Source organism: Fistularia commersonii, chromosome 22 (assembly GCF_037954325.1).
Source record: "Fistularia commersonii isolate RoL2024-O1a breed Wild chromosome 22, RoL_Fcom_v1.0, whole genome shotgun sequence".
In the NCBI taxonomy this organism is placed as follows: domain Eukaryota; kingdom Metazoa; phylum Chordata; class Actinopteri; order Syngnathiformes; family Fistulariidae; genus Fistularia; species Fistularia commersonii.
In genome coordinates, this window is record NC_141305.1 from 3903443 (window position 1) to 3926961 (window position 23519).

Sequence of the window (23519 nt, forward strand, 5' to 3'; positions counted from 1 at the left end):
GTCCAACGCGGATGTGGTGGGGTCAGAAGGACGATGCTGATTGGGTAACAGACGCGTGTTGTGACATCACACCCGACGCCCCGCCCCCTTCCCCGGTCGGCGCCTTGAACAACAACGGCGGCGGCGGCGGCTAACCGGCCCGGCTACACCCGCAGCCATGAAAACCGCCGGAAGACAATTCGCCGAAGTCGTTCAGGTAAAATAAATAAACGTTACACGTCGTGCCGTCACCCATTCGACTTACACACGCACGCATACGCAGAAACCGGCCTCTTGCAGACATCCTCCATGTTCAGCAGCAGCATCCCTCCCACAGCAGCATCAGTCACACAGGTGCTTCTCGATCTCTGAAGGCTTCACTGCTCCTCTCAGACATGCAGCCTCTCGATGTAGATGTTTTGGTGCTTTTGCCCGAGTTCCTATGAAAAAAAAAAATCTGACTCCTCTAACCAAAGTAATAATAATATTGAATGTCTGGTCTATTTCACTGATTTTGCAAAAGGGAAATAAAATCATGGTTCTTCTTTTGTTACAGCTGGAAAATATATTTTAGACAATTGACATCTAGTCTTATTCAAACGCAGAGTAAGTACAGGATCCGTCTTTCTTTTTTGTGTTATTCGCTGATTTACCCTATTAAACTCTTCAGTTGAGAATGGGATCTTCTTGAAAATAATGCATCAATGGTATTCTGTTAATTTGAGTTGTCCCGTGTGTGTTGATGTTTTGCGCAGAGATAGGCAATAATCACACCTGCGCAGTGCAAATCAGCACGGCACAGCAGACGGTGTGACAAGCACTGATAATGGGCTTCAAACTGAAGTATAACATATCATGCATCCAGCTGTTTTCAGGTCTGCAATTAATGTATTTGCATATTCATATATTCTGGACTGAATGAAACGGGGTGGAAAGGGTAGTTGTTAATTAAATATGGTAATTATGTAAATCAGGCACATGCTATTTCTTTTTTTAATTTTATTTTATTTTTTTATTTACAGCAGCCCATTAATGCATGTATGCATTTATGTTTTCAGGGCCGGCCCATGTGATGAGTGGTGTGCCATGCAGAGGAGACACAGCAGCAACACGGATGGCATGCCCTCTGAAAGGTGGGGAGCAGACTTTCTGCTATCTTTACCTGCTAGCAGGTCAAATGTGTGATGACCGGGTTGAACGGTGACACCGTGCACATTTGCATCAGTATGACAAATTACTATGGAGTCCATAAACGGAGACTGAGGTCATATAATCAGTTACATCTGATTTTAATCGAGTGCAGTAACACGGAAGGGTGAATAAAATGCCATTTCAATCCTGACTTTTACAAAGTGCATTGGTCTTTAAGAGAGACTCACAGCTTATCAAGACCCAATTAAAAAAAAAAAAAAAAATTAAGGCAGTAAAATCTCATTGCAAAGAGAGAATGTAGAAAAGTGAATATTATTTTGCGCAAGCAAGGATTGCGTTGCTAATTTTTCAGTCGCTTCTTATTAATGTCGATTTAACATGTCGGGTTCAGGTTATAACTGGTTATAACTGAGCAGCAGTGTCATAAATCAGCAAATCATTTTCAAAATCTGGGTTTCAAATTTGGGTTTGACCCAAAATGACAGAAAAGAAAAACGTAATATAACAGCACAGGCAGATGATGTCTTAAAGAGATATGTCTCAAAAGTCTAATTCTGCATAGACCACTGTTCAAACAGCCAAAGTGCACATCACTATTCCGTGGTTGATGCACTTTTGGAAAAAATGATAACAAAAGCAAATCGGGGCAAATTAACATTTGCATACCCCTCCCTGCGCACCCAGGAGTCGGAGCCAAACCCTGGGATCGGAGAGCAGTCTGGATGAGGGTGGTGTGTTCGACTGCCTGAAACCCGACTCGCCCGCCTCACCGCAGCAGCTCTTCTCTGGCTTGGTGGGAGTCCCCTCCGCCTCGGTGTCCTCTGCCCAGTTCCAGGCCGCCAGCTTAGTCCTGGGCTCGCCCCCCGAGGTCTTCATCCAGATGACCGCGTCGTCCAGGGAAGAAGGGGGCCCCCACCGCTCGGAGGGCGGACCCTTCCTCCCCCGCCCGCCCCCGCACCACCACCATCACCACCACCACCACCACTTCCACCACCAGCCCCTGCAGCACAGGACCTCCTCCCTGCTCCAGCAGGCAACCACAGCGGCCAGCTCGGACAGGCACGGCTCCAGGGAGGAGGCCCAGGAGGACCCGTCCACCCCGGCCCCTGCTTTGTCTGAGCTGAAGGCGGTGGTCACCTGGCTGCAAAGGGGCTTCCCTTTCATCCTTATCCTGCTGGCTAAAGTTTGCTTCCAGCACAAACTTGGTAAATCACTATTGTTACTGAACGCCCTGTAGAAAAGGACATAGAAATGGTTTAATATGGTGATGGTGATGGTGCATGTCTCCGGCAGGTATCGCCGTGTGTGTGGGGATGGCCAGCACCTTCGCCTACGCCAACTCCACCTTTAAGCACCAAGTGTCATTACGGGTAAACAATTTCAGTTTTAATCTCAAAACTGTGACTCAAACTTTGTCCCGGAGGAGCTTACAAGACTTTAAGAAACAGGGCAGTCAGCAATACATCTAAATTTAACCACGATTTCCCCAATTCTTGTATAATATGTCAATGAGTGAGTGAATGGTTGAATGTCTTTGTACGACGTGTGAATGAAAGTGTGAATGGTTAAATACCTATATGATATTTGAATGAGAGTGAATGGTTGTCTTTGACATGTAAATGAGAAAGTGAATGGTTCTATGTCGCTACATGACATGGAAATGGTTTTCTATTGGACATGTGAAGGGTTTTTGTGTCTATATGTGGCCCTGTTTTGACTGGCGTCCGGTCCAGGATGAACCCCGCCTCTTTCCCATTGTCAGCCTGCCCGGAAAGGCTCCAGCATCCCCGCTGAGTGCAGGAAAAGCGGAACAGATAATGAATAAAAAAGGTTCAAAAATGAAGTCAAAGAGAGCTATTTTAAACTGCTAAAAGGGAATGAATCCATCTTAGATTTGAAAAGAAATCCTCACTCGGCCATATGTATTTTCCCTAACAGCCTCGGGCTTGTTTTTTTTTTTCCAAATTCTGTGGTGGGAATCTACATGAAGTGGAAATCTGCTGGAAGGAACGTCATACACAACCAATACTTACCTTTTTCCTTTTTTTTTTGACCGAGACGTACGTTCAGTCTTAGTTTAAGCACGACTGCGAGCTTGTTGCCGCGTTAGTGGTTTTAACCAAGTTATGCAGGAATAGCAAGTGAAACTCGAGATTGAAGGCGATAACAGAAATGGCCGCTTGTACTCTGTCCAAAAAAAGAACTTAACTTGGAGGAAAAATTATGTAACTGTTAACTGATGGATGATAGAATTGGCAGCGGCAGCCGTGGCTCACAGGCATCTCCCGCTTAGGCTTCTTCCTACAGTACATCCATCTGTCCCGTGCTTTGCGCTATCTTGAAAAAGGCCGGAGGGTGTTTTATTCAAATTTGGCGTAAAGGCCCACTTTGGCTTCCCGAGGGCGGGCCGATCAGATTTTGGTCCTCAAAAACTCGCGGGGCAAGTCGTGATGCAGTTTCGCCCAAAAACCTTCACACACCTGCCGAAACGGGCTGCAGGAAAAGACATTTTACTGAAATCGGGTAAAAGATAAACTTCTCTGTGCCATTTTTGCGAACCAATATCACAATCAGGAGTTCGATTTTAAGAAAACAGTGATACCACAACATCTCCGAAGGGGGGCGTTAGCGAGCGGCTATCCCACGCCCGCTTGTCCAGCTTACGGACTTCCTGAAAATGCAATTCCCGAACCCTCGAAAGACTCATAAGAGTCATCATGTAAGCAGAGTCGCCACAAAAACAGAGACAGTTGATAATTTTGGCTTCACCCTTATATTGTCGCTCAGTGTGTGATAGCTAAACCAATCCCAGTGAATCATATATTGCTAAAGATGATGAGAAAGGAAGTGAGTTAAAGGGCAAGGAAGTGTTACTCCCCTGATGCTAACCCGCTCTCAGACACTACAGAAATGCATCTAATAAGAATATGCAATGTGCAGAGGTCGGCCTTTTTCTCTCTCGTCTCTGTCTCGAGGTTCCCGTGTTGAGATGCTGCCGTCTTGTCTTGCAGGAGGACCGCTCCATCTTTGTCGCCCTGTGGATCCTCCTGTTCCTGGCGGGAAACGTCGCGTACATTTACTACACGTTCAGTCACGAGGAGCTGCACAACAGGTGCGACCGCGTTGTCGTACGCGTGTCCGTCGGCCGCCTCCCCTCCGGCCGCCGTCCCTTTGTTCCCGCATCTCCGCTGAGTTTTCCAATCATCTTCTGCGGCGGGAGCCTTTCTGTTTCGCCCTCGGGGAGCGTCTCCGTCCGGTGCTCGTTTTGTTTTCACATCGCGTTTTACGTTCGCCCCGGCGCATCTCGTCCTCCGAGGGCTCCTCCATCGTCCACCGAACATTTTCCCGCTCTGTCTCTATCCCGCAGCCTCATCTTCGCCAAGCCCAACCTCAGCAGCTTCGACTTCTTCGACCTGATCTGGGCGGTGGGCATCACAGACTTCGTCCTGAAGTACTTCACCATCGGGCTGAAATGCTTCGTCCTCTTTCTGCCCAAGATCCTCTTGGCGTTCAAGTCCAGGGTAGGAAATGCGTTCCTGAATTTGATTTTTCTCCTTAAACACACCATCTTCCTTCAGCTGCAGGGAATCTTCAAATCTTTGCACATAAGACCTTAAAATACTTTATAGCCTTGACTTTGACACTTTATAGTTTTATTTGTATTTCTTATTCTCCCCCCCTTTTTTTTTTTACTGTTTGTACAATTTCCTACTATCATTTATTATTGTTATGTTTTACTTGAAACTCTGGCACAACAATTTCCTTCGGGATAAATAAAGTTTTTCTTATTCTTATTCTTATGACCTACACAAGCTGGAATATATAGCAAAAACAAAGTACTGAAATAGTTTTTAAATTGTAGATCTTTAACTTTGCTGTCCCAGTAGGTGTGTTGAACTTATTATTTGTCTACCTGCAAATTACTTCATAATAGGACTTTTGTCGGCAAAAATGAACAGAATCAGCGAGAAATGGAGCGAGGTCTGAGTTCTTTTTGCCTACTACACTAGAGAGGGGTTTCCAGGGCGATAGGGAACGTCAACATTTCGGCCATAAATAAGTACAGTAGCTAACGGCTAACTGGGTTCTTCACGCAGCAAAGCTTACGCAGGGAGGAAGTCAAAATACCTCCACCCATCTGATTGCTCATGGTTATTAATCCTGCCATTCAGAACATGAACGCCGTGGCAACTTCGCGTTCCAAGTGGTCCGTGTTGTCTTCCTCTTCTTGTTTTTGAGCGTGGCGCTCGTGTCCCAGCGGCCCTTACCACTGTCCCTTGTGAAAATGCTAAACTGAAAAGTGGCCCCTGGAGGAGGGAACTTTCTGTCCGAAAGCCGATACTGTAACATTTGATTGATTACAGCTGTGTTTCCCAACCACTGTGCCGCGGCACATTAGTGTGCCGTGGGAGATCATAAGGTGCGCCGTGGAAAAATGCCCACTTTCACCTGATTGGTCCGAAAATTATTTATCCAACGCAAATAATGTGTCTTCCTATGTCTGTGGGCAGCGTGCCCGTTCGATGGCAACGGATAGTGAATTAACCTGTGCATCTGTGTATCAGAGTGATTAGTGATGCTTTGCGTGATACATTTTTAAAATAAAAAGTACTTGTATCTGCGTAAACAAACAGGCAGCATTGTTGAAAAGTACCAAGACGAGTGAGAAAGCAGTGAAAGCTTGCTATAAAGTTGCTGAACTCATCTCTAAATCCAAACAGCCACACATCGTAGCAAAACCTTAATACTACCTGCCGGCAAAATCATCGTATAAGAAATGCTCGGCTCGGGATAGACAGCAGAAATAGCCCGAGTTCTCTCAAATAATACCATTTTCCGACATATTGATGACATGTCTTCAGACATTGCAAAAAAGTGTTCTGGTAAAAGTTGCACATCAGTGGGAAATTTGCATTGCAACTTGACGAATCTACAGATATTAGATATATTAGATTTCACACTAAATAAATTGAGACTATGGTTTCATTCTAATTTGTTAAAAAATGTTGTGCCGTGTGATTTTTCTAATGTAACATATGTGCCGTGGCTCAAAAAAGGTTGCGAAACACTGGTTTACAGCTTCAACCGAAGGTTAAAGGCTCAAGAATCAAGCCTTGCAAGGCTTGGCGAGATCCGAGTGTCTGATTTGAAAGCAGGCGTTCAGAGAATTGCCGCGAAGGGACCGCAGGTCTGCTCGCATGCATGATTCATCAAAAGAACACAATTACCAAGGCAATATATTTAGTAACTTTGACATTTATAATTAAAAAGAAAACACAGAGCATGTTATATTTCGTCAGGTCTTTCAGTGCCAACATTTAAATCATTTGCAACGACTCAGCTTTTTTTTGTTTTTTTAATTGTCCGCATCTATAATTCAGCACCTTTAATTTAGTACGCCATCGCGTTTCAGACCGTGTCACAAACCGTGCGGCCATCAGGGAAATTCCGCCGTCCATTAATAAACTCGGCCAGGAAAGGAGCGTTTCTCTAAAGCATGATGTAATATTCCGCAAAGTAAAGCAAGCGCTCCGGGGTCACAGCGTGAAGCTGCTTTGTATTCATAAGATTTTAAATGGTGGTCCTAAGGTGAGCTTGGCCTGGAGCGACGGAGCACAAGCGGCGAGCGCTCACACTCGCAGTCGCACTCTCGAATTCCATCTCCTCGCAGGTGCGGAGCTTTGTGTTTGCGACTCAGGGGTGGGGGGTTGGGAGTTATGAAGTATTAGGATTACATTTTCCCGCAGATAAACAGACCCGCAGGCCTGTCAGAGCGGCGAGCTCGTTCTCCCTGAAAGTGTTTGCAGGGATGAGGTCATCCCTCGCCATGCTGACAGAGGCCTGATTCGAACCCCGTGCAGTAATTCGGCCCCTCCAGTTAATTACCGCATCCCATCTGCAGATGCGCTAACAGTGTTGCACCAGCACGTAAACGTCCGTTCCGCTACCGGCTGGGTCAGGTGACCCTCACCTCCCACGGCGCCGAAGACGTATCGAAGTGTCTGCGCACGTGAGCAGGTCTCACGTGTTTTTCTTTTCGTGCCGGGCATCGATCCGCTTCGCGTTTGTGCGTCTCCGTACGTTTGCGCGCCGCGCCTCGGGCCAGGATTAATGTTAAAACGCGATACGCTGCTCAGAAACCCGAGTCACGAGTCAGGCGGCTAATAATGATTTTCACGATCGATCGTTCAAGAAAAGAAAAAAAAGAAAAAAGGGCAAACAATCATGCCCGGAGACCAAGGCCTTATAAAAGTGAAGGCTGTGCTTTTTATATAGTTATAAAGAATAAAACAAAAGAGACAGCCGCGGTATATCACTGACGTAATGCACCATGTCAGACTGTTCATTTATTCAATTTATTTATTCTGTCTGCACCTGCTGCTTTTTTGCACTTACGGTTAGACGCGAAACTGCATTTTGTCGTCCTGAACTCGCACAGTGTCGTGGCAATAAAGTTGAATCTAATCGAATCTTTAATTTAATATGCTTCCTCCACAGTCCAAAAACAAACATTGGAGACAGATAAATTACCCTGATGTGTCAATGACAGGGTGAATGTTAGTATGTCTCTTTATGATGTGAAAATGAGCGATTAAGTTGGGAGTTATGTCTGTTTAGGACATGAATGATGGGATAAATAATTGTATGTTTATATGAGGTTTGAATGAGATGGTAAATGGTTGTTTGTCTCTTAGGAATGAGTGATTATTGTTCATATTACATCATAAGTCTGGTTCGCATGTTACCCAATGAATGACCTTTGCTGCGTGAAAGCAAAATAGATCCTTTTTTTTTTTTTATCTGAATCAGAAAAAGTGAAAACTCTCTCAGAGGCAACGGCGTGGGCGGACTTCGGGGAAAAACCGAACAGAAACCAAAGATATCGCCGCGAATGACTAGAAAGTTCCTCTCCCGGAGCGTAAAAAGAACAGGAAGTCCACGAGTTGCCATTTCCTCTCTGCCCGCCGACAAATAGCACGGACAAAGAAATCCAAATGGAAGTAAGCTGGGGAAATATTCGGGCCCGCGGTGGAGCTCGCTCCAACTCCCTGGCCGACGTCCAAATCTTTAGATTTGACAGTTTTGGCGTGGGCGTGATGGGCACCGTGGGAGAGCGGGGCCGAGGGGGGACAATAAGCAAGATGAATTAGCCCCCGGCAGAGGTCTTCCTCGCCGAGCAGCCCGGCTGCTGGTGGCTCTCTTACACACACTCATCAATCTCTGTCAGCTGATATCCAGGAAGTCATTACACACACAGGGAAGCCGTCAGGGAATCAAGTTTGCCTTCCTGTCTCGCGTCTCTGTTTTGCATCTTCGGCTCGACGGCGCCAGGAGTTCACCCTCGCCGTGATTGCTGACTTTTTAATTTTTTTTTTTTTTTTTTTTTTAAATAGCGTGTCAGCCTGCGTCTAATTTGGGCACCGGGTAGCAGGTGGAAGGAGCGGCTGCCAGTTCGTCTTGCGGGGTGCGGAAATTGCCTGCACCGCTGCGCGACCGCGGAGGGTCTGGACAGCGGCCATGTTTGGGCCGGAGGCGTGCTGTTCTAAGCTTTTAATACCGCACTGCTCTTGACTAGATAGAAGAGAGCCCCGGAGCTGCCGGCTGAGAAACGGCCGAGAAACGGCCGGTGGCTGCGTGAAAGAGGAAAAAACGTCCCGCGTATTGTCTTGACCGAGAGTTTGTGGCGCCGCTGTTTTCTCCTCTGCTGCCTGCGGTTGGCGTCACTTTCGTAGCTTCGCACAGTTAAGTCAAAGACAGCTTCATTGTCAATTTCTCTGCATGTACAGAGGAATGGAGACGACGGTTCTCACAATCCAACGGTGCCATGAAATGAACAGGATAATTAATAGAATGCAAAGTAGGATAAGATATTCTTTTGTCACAACAGCGCAACAATTACAGTATCAGTGAATATGGGTATAAATAGACAATTAAAATATAGCAAAAGACAACTACAAATAAATAGACAGCAGAGTGAACAATAAGGGTAAGAATAGACAACAAAATGAAGGTGAAAAAAAAACAGTAACGTGCACTTTTACATTAATACTTACATACATACTCTTAAAAGTACAAAAAAACAAATAATTTCTCACCGAGGACAACGAGTTATGCTGAGGCAGATACGGTTAGGTTTGATTTTTAAAGTGGCGGGAGGGCTAAGGTGCGACAGCAAGAAAAAAAGAAAGAAAAGTGTAAACATTAAAGTATGAGGTATTAAGTATATAAAGTACATGCAGAGACAAACTGATATTTGACTGCAGAGGTTTTTTTGTGTACAGTTTCAATGCGAAGGTCAGTAGGTCACACTATAATGGTATATTGTGCAATAAATGACCGCATCCTCCCGAGAGACGAGAGTTATATTTTTCTGTTTCTCTTTCCCAGGGGAAGTTCTACTTGCTGATCGAGGAGCTTAGCCAGCTGTTCCGGGCTCTGGTGCCCATCCAGCTTTGGTACAAGTACATCATGGGGGAAGACCCCTCCAATGGCTACTTCCTGGGGGCCACGCTCATTATCATCTACAGCCTCTGTAAGGTACTTAATCTGTATTTTTCCAGCTTCTAGCTCAAGTCTTTATCTTCCAGGTTGGTTGTATTTACTCCATCGGCGACCCGGCATGTCTTCATAAGTTTACTACCTCAAGTTTTTATTCCTCAGACAGTAGTGGGCTGAAAAGTCAGTTGTTATTTACCGGTGCAGAAACCTTGGACAGATTCCAGCGCGATGTTGCAGCCTGACGCTGACAGTTAAATGCTAATGGATGAAATTTTACAATAATAGCTGTGATATTCCTTAAAGAAACAACAACGGCAGTTTGCACAAATTAAAGCTACTGGATGAGCGGAACCCCGTACTCTTTGCCATCATTATGCGCCATCGTGTCTTTATTCATCAGCAGAGGTCTTAAAAAAAATATTCAAGTATTTGACCAAAAAGTTGAAGAGCTAATTTCAACCGAAGACGTTAGATCGGTGGATCTTAATCTTGTTGGAGATACTGAACCCCACCAGTTTCATACGCCCTTTAACTGAAAAATAAAATATGATTTTTTTTCAAATTCAAGACATATATGTTTTATACATATTTGGTATAGGTTTTACTGGTGCACAAAATAAACCGTGCATCAACATCACTGTGTTCAAAGAACAAAATCAGCAAAAACCGATTTTCACACAAAAACTCAAACAGTTAGAACACCGACTCCCATCGCATTCCGTTATACATGTGAATCCATTATTTACATATCGGTCCGACCACTTTCTGTGTTTGCTCGACATAATTAGTGTGAAGGGCTTAAAATATTTTGATAAAAATCGCACAACAGTGTGGGTTCACGGTGAAATCCTGGAAATTTTGTTGCCAAAATAAAACAAACAAAATAATGATCCCCGGATATCTGTTTTTAGCTTCCATCAAATGTGTCACGATGAAGATTGTAATAGATGTGCGGATGGATGTTGACGTTTTTTTTGTTTTGTTTTATTGAGTTTTGAATCGTAAAGACTCATATTTACGTGGGTAAGCAAGAAAAAAAATCCCAGATTGTGACAGTCCCTCGTGAGTTGCATCAGAGGAAGGTCACTGGCCGGGCTGTCAGTGTGGGAACCCCCTTTGCCCTTGTTAAGTGAAGGCTGCCAGATGGAAAATGTGAACTCAGCATTTCCTCTGTCATGACTTCACGCTAAAAACATCTAGTTCTCTTTTCTATGTAGGTCTACGTGCCAAATGTACAACGTACACAGGAATTTGTCTCGGTGTAACAACTCCAAAGTGAGGTCACGGGCTGAAAATAGTCAAAGAATTAAAAGACACGCCTTGAGAACGAGGATTTGAGGCCGGTTGTTTACAAACCCCGAGGCGGTTGTTGGGGTTTGGGGTAACGGGAGGTCAGGAGCTGTCCCGTGGCAGAAGAGGAAGTCCGCAGCCGCGCACGCCGCAGTCACTCGATCAATCTCGGTGCACAGGAATGGCCAAACTCAAGCGAAAACGACAGAAGGGATGGTTTCAGCACCGCGGACAGCTCCGCACCAGACGTCAGAACATTTTATCATAGCGGTTGTATCTGTACCCTGTGAGGGACAATCGCACCGGCCACGACTAGCTCTGGAGGGATCGTTTGTTTGTGGGCGAGAACGCCACAGCAATAAAATTATCATACGATTAGCAGATGTGAATCGTCGATTTTTTTTTTTTTTACTCTCCTGTCTGCTTCTATTTTTAAGTCTGTCGCAATACTTGAAATTAATTAGCATTTCTTGTTTTAAAGAAAAACAACTCATAATTTTAGGCTGAAGCGGTGAAAATCGATGCTAGCCAATCGATGCTAGTGACTCATGGTACATTGTGGTTTGATACTCGAAGCCGGCAAACAGTGTGGTTGCCGTACATTTGATTTAAAACCTCCTCCTGGAATGAATTATAGAAGCCGCTGAGACGGACTGAGCTGCTGAAATCGAAAGGGCTGCCGGGCGGCTGCGACGCTCCGTGTCACCGCAATCTGATTGTTTTTCTCCCGCTCTGCAGTCTTTTGACATCTGTGGCCGCGCGTCGGCCATACGGAAGGCCCTAGCCATGCTCTGCAGCTCCCAGGTCAGACCCGCACTTACTTTTTCACACTTCAACAACCCCAGAAACACACGCACAGCGTGGGAGACCCCACCCCACACACAAACACACACACACAAGCGCAGAACTAATGTAATTGTTTTGTTTTTGGTCCACGCAGAGTTATGGAGTGAGGGCGGGCGGTCAGCAGTGCAGCGAGGCGGGAGACGTCTGTGCAATTTGTCAGGCGGATTTCAGAGACCCCATCGCCCTCCTGTGCCAGGTGAGAGCCCAGTCAGCCTGGGAGGAAACTCAGAAACTCAGCAAAACAGCCTTTCAGGGTGGAATAATACAAGATTTCCCTCGGAAAAATCCACTTGCTGTTAATCTGAGAGTCAATCAAGAGATTTGTAAGCCCTTTATTGTATTGTTACTTTTATAGCTAATCCTCAAATAGGTTTTGATTTATAAAGCTTCTTGTTACACAACCCTTAACTTTGTGCATATTTGATCAAACCATCAATTAGACTTTTTGTCATTTGTAATGATTTTATAATAATAAATAATTACGGTATAATAAGTGATTAAATGTACTTACTGAGCACTTTGCATCAAAGTGCTGCACGAGTGTCAACATTTAAATGAATAGAATTGAACATATTTGCATTAAATAATGCTATTGTTCAATTGATCATGATGCTTAATTGACATGGTTGCCATGACAAATGTGTGAGTTATCTCGAAAATGAGGTCAGGGGTCAACGTGCAACACTCGATGCATTGGGCATTGAAGACCCCTTCAGGGACTCGGACAAAAAAGACAGCGTAAAGATCAGGTGTCGGACGTCATGGACGTCTGTGTGTGTGTGTGTGTGTGTGTGTGTGTGTGTGTGTGTGTATGGTGATGTCCAGCTGGCCGATACAGATGGCTTTATCTTCCTCTCCAGCACGTGTTCTGCGAGGAGTGTCTCTGTTTATGGTTCGACCGGGAGAGAGCGTGTCCGCTGTGCCGCTCCACGGTCATCGAGACCTTACGGTGCTGGAAGGACGGCACCACCTCCGCCCACTTCCAGATCTACTGAACAGCTACCTATAAAAATATGTATATATCTGAAAACGGTGTTAATGTGAGAGTGTGAGTTAGGGTTTCTCGCTTCATGGTAACCGGAGTCGGTCTGATTTATCGCAGCTACAGAATAAAATGTCTGTTTTATTATAAGGGCGCTAAAATAGACCAGGAGAACTTTTTTTTTTTTTTTTTTTGCCTGCAGCTGAACGCCACGTGCACTTTAAATCAAACGACGACGCCACATTTAACTTCACACAAAACCCGCTGCAGTCCATAGCTGCCGTCGTCCTTGTTGATTTTGTTGATTTAGCAGCCGCGGGCTTTGCGTTGCCCTCGAGTGTTCTTCACACCTGCCCCTCTTTGTCCGTTAGACGACGCTGTAAATGATACGCTTCGAAATTACGACCCGATAACAGCATCTTTCCTTCATTTTTTAAAATGTTTTGTTCTCCAGTGCATAATGATTCTCGTTACTGATTCCTTTTATGAATGTCGTTCCTCTGTTAGCTTTGTGGCGTCGACTCACTCAACTTACATTCTTTGTGAATAGAACAATTTTTTTAATTCTAATTTTACATGTATTTTTTAAAACATAGATTTTTTTTCAGTAACTCACATCTCTTTTTTTTTTCTGTGTATAGTATGTTCCCTGTGCTCGCCCTTTTCTACTGTATGTTGTACTGCTGCTGCCCTTATAATGTCTCTGTTTTGGGGTCAAAAAAGTACATTCTGTGCTATTCTAACTTCTATTTCCCACTTTCAAATTAAAACACTTTGAGATCAAGTCATAAGGCGTTTTGTTTATTTCAGGAAAAAAAACAGCATTTACCATTTTTGACGACTAAAAAAAAAAAAAAATTCATAAGAAATATTCAAAGAGTATAAATTAGACAGGCAGTATAAAAGACAGTTTGAGTGTTTCACCTCACAGAACAGTATCAGACAGCTTGTTTCCAGGAGACGAGACGGCATTACAACACAGCTTCCTGTTTATGATGAAAGCCAAGTAACACTGCCCCCCCCCTCCCACACACACACACACACACACACACACACACACACACACACACACACACACACACACACACACACACACACACACACACACGTAATGCCGGAGAACAGGAATATGTAAACACTGTAAAAACATCTATAAAAACAATCTGTTCCTTTAATTTACACATTTAACTTTACAGTATAGCTTATGCCAAAAATGTACAGTGCATTCTGAAGCCCTAAGCTGAGGCTGCGGGCCGATTTCAGGTACGGTGGGACGGAGTCCCTCGCGACCTCCGACCCCTGGAGGGCCAGCTCATCAAATGTACGCGCCGTATTTAGCTGAAAGTGCTCTGGTTTACTTACACAAATAGAAACGTAGTGAACTGACCTCGAAGTACTCTCGCTTTCACTTGTGCTTTTTTTTTTTTTTTTGTTTCTTTAAAAAGCTCACATCCTTAATCTGCTTTACAGATTTGCACGTGATTTCTCGCAGATTTTGAAAAGCCCATCGCTCCTTTTCCATTAGTCTTTGCAGATTTGATAGATTGCAGTTTGATTTTCAGATCTTGCATGTGTCCCACCTTACTTGAACACCAACCCCCCCATCTCCCTTGGAGTGATGCTGCAGCCTGGGTGGGAGGTCCGACCGCAGATGCTGTCATCACGGTGCGGGGTGAGCCTGCCCCTCCGCGCCGCCGGGGGAGGATTACATCACCGCGCTGAGAGTCGCAGGGGGGCAGGATGATTTTTTTTGTTTTTTTTGCTTTTTTTCTGTCCCGTGAGTCTACACGGTGTTCCGGGCCGGTCGAACGGGAAGGAATGGAGTCGGTGGGTGGAGGAAAAACGTCTGGGACCTCCCGAAATGCGACGCTTTCGTGGCTTTTAGTGCAAAAACAAACAAAACAAAAAAAAAAAAAAACAACAAAAGACGATTCTCCTTTCCGCCGGACAGGGTCCTTAAGGCACCACCTGTGTCGAGATGCAAACATGCGCTTATTATGAAATCTGTCCACGTGGTTCCTGGAATGATGTCATACTCCACAAGGTTTTGTTTTTTATTTGAACCCCTTTTTTTTAATAAATAGATTACGTGATTTTCATGCAACATTACACGTTCGGTGCACGGACAGGTGCATATTTCGACATATCAAATGCCTTATCATACATAAGCATCAGCACGCCGGTCTATCACTTTTTTAAATAAGCGCCACCAGAGAGAAAGAGCATTTGATCTAAACCGTATAAACAGTTAGCTTTCAAATGAATCGATGACTTGCACCGGTTTTTCCACATTCACCGAAAGAGGAACTCTTATTATTATTATCTGCTTAATATTTTTTTTTGTAACCAATTCATCTTATTATCTTTATTTATTTGTCCCCGCTAATCTGTTCCTATTCATTTTTTAAACCTTTGACCTCTTCATTTCCTCCAGGATAAATAAAATGCTGCTGATTCTGATTTATCATAGAAAAACGAGTTAAGGCGGAAATACAAAAGTTACTCTGGAGTTTTGCACTTAAAAAAAAAAACACGCATTAAAGTAGAATAAAATTATCTACATGCATGAACGCCAATACGTTCTAACCTAAAACTAGGTAAGTTAGCATTTGTTAGCAAAATGTGTTTGTTTGTAAACAAACAATTTCCGGTAGTCTTCCGGTCTCGCGAGTTGCGTGAACGCACCTGTTGCAGATGACCCGCCGGCTCGCGCGCTACAGGTGTCGCCGCGCGACGCAGAGCGCGAGCGCGGCGAGGCGCACCGCGGCTCTCAGAAGCGCCTCGACGCGGCCTCGTCTTCCGGCGTCCGCCGCTCCGTCTCCGCCGCCGCCGCAACTGCGCCCCGCCGTCCAGCTCTCCTCCAGCTGGTCGCCGACCCTCCTCAGCCGGGAGGCGAGCACCTGAGCCGCGGAGCAGCGCGACGGCCCGCCGCAGCCGGAGTCCCCCGGCAGGAGCAGCGGCTGCCGCGTCGGCAGCCAACACATGTCGTCTCGCCGAGTGACCCGGCTCCGCTGGCGTTTCTTTTGAAGCCTGGAGGATTTCTGACCTTCCTTTTCTTCTCCTCTCTCTCTCTTTCTCTCTCTCTCTCTTTCTCCCTCCCTCTCTCCTGTATTATTCATCAGCGTCACATGGTGCGGGGTTTACATCATCCATTCCCCGCCAGAGAGCTGCTACTTAACTCACGTCTGCTTTCATCAGCGCCGTCTTTTGTTACAAGACGTCCTTTTTTTTTTTTTGTAACATATATTTCCTCTCCCACATGTTTAATGCGCCTGAAAAATAAACATTTTCTGGTTTAAATGTCACACCGGAATGGGGTATTTATTTTTAATCGCAACAATCGTGTGCGGCCGCGTAAACAATACTCAACCGCCGCGGCGTTGTTAAAAGTGGGGGGAACTAATAACAGACGGAACTAATGTTCGGCGGCTCGGTGTTCCCACACGGACTGTTTACATTGACGGACGTGCTTTAAGCTAGTCGTCCCCAACGGTTAAAACCGTCCGCTTGTGTTTACCTTACTCGTGATTAAGTTGCTCCACTTTTATCGCCGAAAATTTCAACATTCCTCAGAAATGTCTGATGAATATGGCCGAGGACGAACTTTCCGACTTCTTGGATCGATGGAAGCGTGAAATATCGAGTAAAAAAGAGGAGCCGCAGGGAGCGGTTTCGCCTCCCGGCAGTTCCCGGACTCCTCCGGGTGCGTCGAGCCAGAAAGACGCGAAAAAGAAATATTTTCAAGACTTTGAAAATAAGAGAGATGAGCGCAGAGAGAGACGCGGTTCTCCAAAAGAGGAGGAGGAGGAGGAGGAGGATCGTACGGAGCCGGGATACGTGACCATCGCGAAGGGGCTGCTGGACGGGAGGACCAGTCCGCTGCTGGACCGCATCCAGGAGGAGAGGAACCGGAGGAAGCGGCGCTATCGGTGCGCGACGGCGGCTTGCAGCTCGTCCCTGCAGCCGCTGCAGCCGCGGACGAAGATCCAGAGGGACGAAGAGCTGGTCGACCAGCTGATTCAGGACCTGGTATGGAGACGATTTCAAACGCAAGAAATTCACATTTAGCACATTGCCTGTATCCTCCTAACAAAAGGTTATATCTTTATGGATGGCCCATATCCATAAAGATAGGAGATACATTCACTGAGCTTATAAGATGAGACACATTTTATTGATCACCATAGGGGAAATTCTTCTGTCACAGTAGCGTAACAGTTATAGTGTCAGTAAATAAATTAGAGGCCCAGAATCAGAATACTTCATTGAAATTGCTTGTCGTTGAAAGCAGCTCAAGTGGGGAAGAATTAGAATAGAACTCTACAAAATAAAATAAAAAAAATATGAATATCTATATGGAGAGAGAGAGAGAGAGAGAGAGAGAGAGAGACTCTTAAATCAGAATCAGAATACTTTATTGAAATTGCTTTTTGTTGAAAACAGCTCCTGCTACAGAGTCAAGTGGGGAGGAATTAGAATAGAACTCTACAAAATAAAAGAAAAAAAATATGAATTTATGTATAAATAGAGAGACACTTAAATCAAAATCAGAATACTTTATCGAAATTGCTTTTTGTTGAAAGCAGCTCTTACTACAGAGTCAAGTGGGGAAGAATAAGAATAGAACTCTACAAAATAAAAGAAAATAATGAATTTATGTATAAATAGAGACACTTAAATCAGAAAATTTTATTGAAATTGCTTTTTGTTGAAAACAGCTCCTGCTACCGAGTCAAGAGGGGAAAAATTAGAATAGAACTCTACAAATAAAAGAAAAAAAAAAGAATATATATATATATATATATATATATATATATATATATATATATATATAAATAGAGAGACATTTAGAGTCAAAATATCTGATTGAAATTGCTTTTTGTTGAAAGCAGCTCCTGCTACAGAGTCAAGTGGGGAGGAATTAGAATAGAACTCTACAAAATAAAAGAAAAAAAATATGAATTTATGTATAAATAGAGAGAGACACTTAAATCAAAATCAGAATACTTTATTGATCACCAAGAGGAAATTGCTTTTTGTTGAAAGCAGCTCCTGCTACAGTCAAGTGGGGAAGACTCAGAGTAGAACTCTATATAGAAATAAGAATAAAAATAACGAAAAATAAAAATAAATAAAAAGAACACTAAAGATCAAAATAAATAAGTAAAAATAAATTTGAGGGTGTCTAACGAATATACATGTGTATTTACAAGTATATGTGTATGATTACATGGAAGAATGGACACCAGAATGGAAAAAGAAAAACAGCATGGGTGAAAATAGACAACCAAAACGACAAAACCAAGGATAGGAACATAAACAATGATATAAGCAATAACACAAATAAACTAAAATAAGCATGATGTGAATGGGCTGAGACTAGCAAGGATAAAAATAGACCAATGAGTAAGGGTATGACACGTGTGAATGTGTAATAAATGAAATCATGATATTCATCATCACATATGTTGTAAGAATATGGTGATTCAGATAAAGCAATGAAATTCTTACTTTGCAAACTCCCTACACACCAGACCAATGGCAGAGATGATAAGTGACAACAACATAACACAATCTGATATTGGAGACGGCTTACAGAGACGTACCAATAAATAGCGTAGGCAGTGATTTTATCCACAGTAATATTTGATGTCAGTTATAAATACTGATACAAAAAAAACAACTATTATAATTTAAGTTCAGGAGTCTGAAAAATAATTTGTATAGAATTTTGTAATAATGTATCTGGCACATATTAGCAAGTAAAATGTGTCCTCACATATATTCCCTTTTCATTTTCCCTCTGAATATATTCAATTATTTGCTGTTTGCCAGGTCGTAGTAACACAGTTCACATAATTACCTGCAGATTTCAAGTTGGGGTTTTTTTGCCAATAAATGTACAAACTGCTGTTTAAATTATGTGACCAATTAGAGAACCACAATTAAAACAACGAGAATGAATGTCCATAATTGTTTCCTTTAAAAAAAAAAAATGCAGAATGAAGTCAATGACATCCCCTTCTTTGATATCGAACTACCGTATGAGCTGGGCTTAAAGATCTTCCAGCATCTCTCCTGTGCTGAGCTCGGCCGATGTGCACAAGTAAGTAAGTGTTATAATAAACTGCAGTAACTTTAAACACACTCGTTTTTTTTTGTTTTTTTTTGTTACCAGTCACAGTACAGCCTCATCGGCTCCACAAGGTGTTTACAATGTTTGAAGAAATTTCCATAATCAGACACATTCAATAATCTTGCTTGATATCAGTAAATCTGCTTTGTTACTGTGATATGTAAATATGCCAGATTAGACTGTGATAAATTAGCAAACCGATTCTTTTTTTTTTTTTTTTTTTAATGTGTGCTTTTGTTTGTTGACGTCTCCCTCCCTGTAGTCGCCAGACTTTATTTTATCTAGCAGGCAGAAAATCCTTCAGGGTACGAACGCAGGTGTCAAACCAAACCTGTAGAAATTGGCACTTCATGATTAAAACGCTTTTTTTTTGCCATCTCTCTTTTTATTCCTCCCAGAAAAGCAATCACCCGCAAAGCCTGCGCGCAGGTGACCTTTAATTGGAATAGATGTGTGCATTATTTGGCATAACGGGACAACCCCCCTCCCTTCCCCTTCCCATCCTCCCCCGCGGGGATCAATAAAGTTGTCCGGATTCTGATTAGTTTATTACATCATGTGTGGCCCGCCTCGCACAGGGGGCCATTTGGCAGAAACACAAACAAATAAAGTGATGAAACCGTGTAATGTATGCTTACTCAATCCTCCCTTTTTCGCTGTCCGACCCCCTCCAGGTGAGCAGGGCATGGCGAGTCCTTGCAGAGGACAGCGCTCTGTGGTTCAGGCTGTGCGTGGGGGAAGGGTACCATCCCCACGCCAGCATGTCTGACTCCCCCTGCTGGAAAAGCACGCTGCGAGACTGCAGGAACTCGGCCAGGACCGTGCGCTCCAACTGGAAGGTGGGCCCCCGTCCCTGGATCGGGATCGCCAATTTCATCAAATACGAAGCCTCGGCAGGAGTTTGGCTTCCCTCTGCATCTGATGACCTCATGCTCCGCGCACATAATCATCTACATGATGTGTTGCGGATGTTTTACTGATAAATTATGGCATTATTTTAGCAAGCTATTTATATTATTTCTTTTAATATTTGTTAGCGAGCGGATTTCTCCCTTTGATCGAGCGATATCTCCCTTGCAGAACCGCGTCGGGTCCATCAGCCAGCTGCAGTTTGAGCTGGGGAAGGTGCTGTGTGACGTCAGCTCCTGTGACCAGTACGTCGTTGCAGGGTGAGCATGTTCTTCTTTTAGCGGCGGCGTCTACCTCCGCCCCCCCGTCGGATTACTCCGTTTTTACGGATACCGCTTTTGTGTGCAGGACAGGGGTTCCTGCACATACAACTAGCGATAATAATAATGATACGCCGGCAAATAATTGATGCTCGGCTCTTTGGTTGTCCCTGGAGCAAGATGTTGAACCCCAGGTCTGGTTAGCGCCTTGGATCGGTACTCTGAATGTGTGAACACCATCTCATCTGGCACTTTCTCGAATATAACCTTGTGACTTAATCTGCGTGCGGTTGATGATCACACTTTTATTTATCTTTTCTATGTTCTTACAAGGCGCAGCTCTGTTTTCCCTTGAATACAAAGCGCAATCAAAACTCTCGCCAATTCCGTGACTTTGCCGACGTTTCCGCAGAACGTCTCTTTTCTGCGCGCATCTTTCGTTCTTGAGAAAGTGCCCATTTTTTTTTTTTTTTTTTGAAATTTCCCAGATTGGTAATTCTATTCCGTGAGATTTTTAATGATCTTTTTCATTTATCGAGAAGTTGCCTTTCAGGCAGAGGTACCGCAATACTTTTTATAATCTACTGCCAGTTAGTTAAATGAATGGACAAAGGGACAAACATGGCTTAATATACTAAAGTGAGTCGGAGCTGAATTTGACTAATGTTGCAATTCAATTTCAGGAGACTCAACTTGTTTACGTAATTTAAAAAAAAAAAATGCATTGATTAGAAGGACAGAGATGATTTTCATGCTGGTTGAGCTCGATTTATTCAGGGAGAGAGAGAAAGAGAGAGACAGACGCTGTCAAGGTTATCTCATCATTATGGGTAAAAGGCTTTCAGGGAAGTAGAAAGCGACAGGAAGGCCAAACGGGAATACTTTTTGTCAGTATTAACTTTTGTTTTTAAATTAAAAAAGGCTCAGCCAGAATGACTTGGGCCTGTCTGAACTAGAAATCCTGGCTCCGCTCCTGCGCCGTCCAATTTAGCCTCAAAGTAACGCTTTAAAAACATCAAAAAACTGGATGTTTTGTAGCACCGCCGGAGACCCGATGTTGATAAATCTGTTTTTCCGAGCAAACAGATATTGGCTCAGTTCAGAGGGTCGAAACAGAAGTTTCAGCACCATAATGGGGTCATTTTTCACGTGAGTGTTCTCCGACACGCTGTTACACCCCAGCCTCCGGTGTGTGTGTGTGTGTGTGTGTGTGGGGTTGTCAGTGAGTCACCTCTTATCTCCATCCGCCATCTTTCTGAGAGGACGATGCTGAGACAGTGATAGATTGTGACGGCTCGCCGGAGCCTGGCCGACGGTCCGCCAGGAGCGGGGCGACGGGTCCCCGGGGGTTTTCGGTGATTCGATTCCCGGCGGCCCTGCGGAGTCTCACCGGAGACGACGGTGTTTGTATCGCGCCCTGCACCCCTGTGTGTCATTTGCAAACACAAGCATATCTTCCCTCTGATGACTTCAACCCGTCCCACCCCTTCACGGGCGGGCGACGGAATTAAAATGCTTAAATCCGCACAGTAGTACTCATTACATTTTTAGACACCCGACGCTATCTGGATTTGGTTTGGATTTCAGTATTTTGTCGAATATGGTCCTGTGACATCGGTGTCGGAATGTGGAGCGCCAACCCTAAAGCTACCCCAAGCATTCGAAGATTTGGAAAAGACTCGTGGGAAAACTGTCATTTAGAGTGTTAAAGACTCAGACTAGGCTGAGATTTTATAAAGACCGTGAATCTTACAGGGTCACTATTTACAAGCAGCAATGAGATTTTTCCACAATTTTTATTTTCCCACAATGCAATGTTTTCAGCGGGTATTTAGAGCCTCTACTATTTCCTTCTCTGGTGCAAGACATGTATGCTATCTGTGAGGCAGTGGTGAGGTGTGTTGTAGGGGTAAAGGTGGAGGTGGGGCTCCATCAGGGATCAGCTCTGAGCTCCCTCTTGTGGTGCAGAGGTGATGGACAGGCTGATAGATGAGGTTAGACAGGAATCTCCAGAGACCACGATGTTTGCAGATGACATTGTGATCTGTAGTGAGAGCAGAGAGCAGGTTGAGGAAAATCTAGAGAGTGGGAGGTATGCTCTGGAAAGGAGAGGAATGAAGGGTAGTCGCAGCAAGACGAAGTGTGTGTGAATGCGAGGAACTCGGGTGGAACGGTGAGGCTACAGGGGGTGGAGATCAAGAAGTTGGAGGATTTCAGGTACTTGTTGTCAACTGTCCAGAGCAGCAGAGATTGTGCGGTGGGAGCGTGTCTTATAGATGTCTTCAAGTGACTGGACAGGATGACCCATAATGTTTTGAGGTGGTGTTTCTGGTGCTCTGCGGTGGCTTCCTTTCTTCTACCGTGGTGCTGGTGATTGTTTCTCTACACGGTTTCCTTTTCCGGTTTTCTTGGAACTCATCAGTAAGACTCCTCCAGAAAGATCACCTCCCGACTTTCAGTGTCTGCGACTGTGAAAATGGTTAGGTGTGAGCCCAGCATTAGGTCGAAATACCGGCGCCAGTGACGTCACAGCAGTCCGACGTGTTTTACAAACATACATGCTGACATCCAACACAACCGTCCCCCCCGACCCCACCTCCACCCCCTCGTGTCGGGAAAGGGGGAGCTGTGATGTCGCGAGGGCGAATGTGATGTCAACACAGAACTGTTGTGTGACTCAACTGAAGAAAGGGGCGGCGAGGACACTGTGATGTTCTGCAGGGGTAGCAAGACTTTGCAGATGATGGTACTGCAGCAGGACGGTAATAATAATACTACTACTAGTAATAAAAATAAATTTAATAGATAAATTATTATTTAATATTTTATTATTGAGGGGCCTTACTGGACATTCAAGGACACTGTACTTACATATACATATACACAAAATGCAGATTTAAAAGAATGGATTAAAATAAAAACAAATAAATGTGACAAAGTATGAAACAAAAAATGAATATATGAAAAATAATGAAATAAAATAATTAAGGTGCCGCACTGGACACTCAATGACACTGTACAGACATATACATATACACAAAACACAGATGTAAAAGAGACCATTAAAATAAAAACAAATAAATGTGACAAATGTAATTTCGTAATTTCGTTATGTCAAAAACAATGTCAAAAATAAATATATAAAAAAAGATGATGAAATAAAAAAATGAAATAATTAATTAAGGTGCCTTACTGGACACTCAAGAACATGGTACAAACATATACATACACACAAAATAGAAATTTAAAAGATGCAATTAAAATAAAAACATCAATGTGACAGTATGAAACATAAAAATATAAATACAAAAATTAAAACGCAATAAAATGAAATACAAGTGACATGGCACTTGATTTCAGATGGAATAGGCCGCTTTAAAACGCATGTGTTTTGAGTTGTGACATGAAGTACAGGAATGAATTGATATTTCTGAGTTGGGGTAAAGGGAATATTGTAAGGCCATGA

At 43.9% G+C, this 23519-nt stretch overlaps 2 protein-coding genes and 1 long non-coding RNA gene across 5 annotated transcripts in view; 2 read left to right on the forward strand and 1 right to left on the reverse strand.

Moving 5' to 3' along the window:
* The first annotated feature begins 41 nt into the window (after window positions 1-41).
* Window positions 42-13532, forward strand: rnft2 (ring finger protein, transmembrane 2). Of its 2 annotated transcripts, XM_086169795.1 has the most exons (11): window positions 42-196; window positions 536-585; window positions 735-1112; window positions 1816-2336; window positions 2425-2501; window positions 4143-4243; window positions 4499-4652; window positions 9520-9669; window positions 11659-11724; window positions 11861-11962; window positions 12627-13532. In XM_086169795.1, exons 3-11 carry the CDS (start codon window positions 958-960, stop codon window positions 12759-12761), a joined length of 1461 nt encoding a protein of 486 aa, XP_086025921.1. In that variant the 5' UTR covers window positions 42-196; window positions 536-585; window positions 735-957; the 3' UTR covers window positions 12762-13532. The 2 variants fall into 2 exon arrangements, with proteins under 2 accessions (XP_086025921.1, XP_086025922.1); XM_086169796.1 differs by lacking the exon at window positions 536-585 and having other exon boundaries at window positions 58-196; window positions 1038-1112.
* A 10-nt stretch (window positions 13533-13542) lies between these two features.
* LOC147221332 (uncharacterized) lies at window positions 13543-16198 on the reverse strand. Its single transcript, XR_015107873.1, has 3 exons — window positions 15434-16198; window positions 13809-14716; window positions 13543-13771 (listed from the first exon to the last, which is right to left on the reverse strand). It is a non-coding gene; the product is annotated as an uncharacterized LOC147221332 (long non-coding RNA).
* A 7-nt stretch (window positions 16199-16205) lies between these two features.
* Window positions 16206-23519, forward strand: part of fbxw8 (F-box and WD repeat domain containing 8) — a 29004-nt gene continuing 21690 nt past the window's right edge. For both annotated transcript variants that reach the window (XR_015107872.1, XM_086169791.1), the window contains exons 1-4: window positions 16206-16777; window positions 18750-18854; window positions 19559-19723; window positions 19965-20053. Coding sequence is in view for 1 of the 2 variants with exons in the window: in XM_086169791.1 (XP_086025917.1) it covers window positions 16331-16777; window positions 18750-18854; window positions 19559-19723; window positions 19965-20053 (806 nt within the window). In the remaining variant the exon portion in view is untranslated. The remainder of the gene's footprint in view (window positions 16778-18749; window positions 18855-19558; window positions 19724-19964; window positions 20054-23519) is intronic.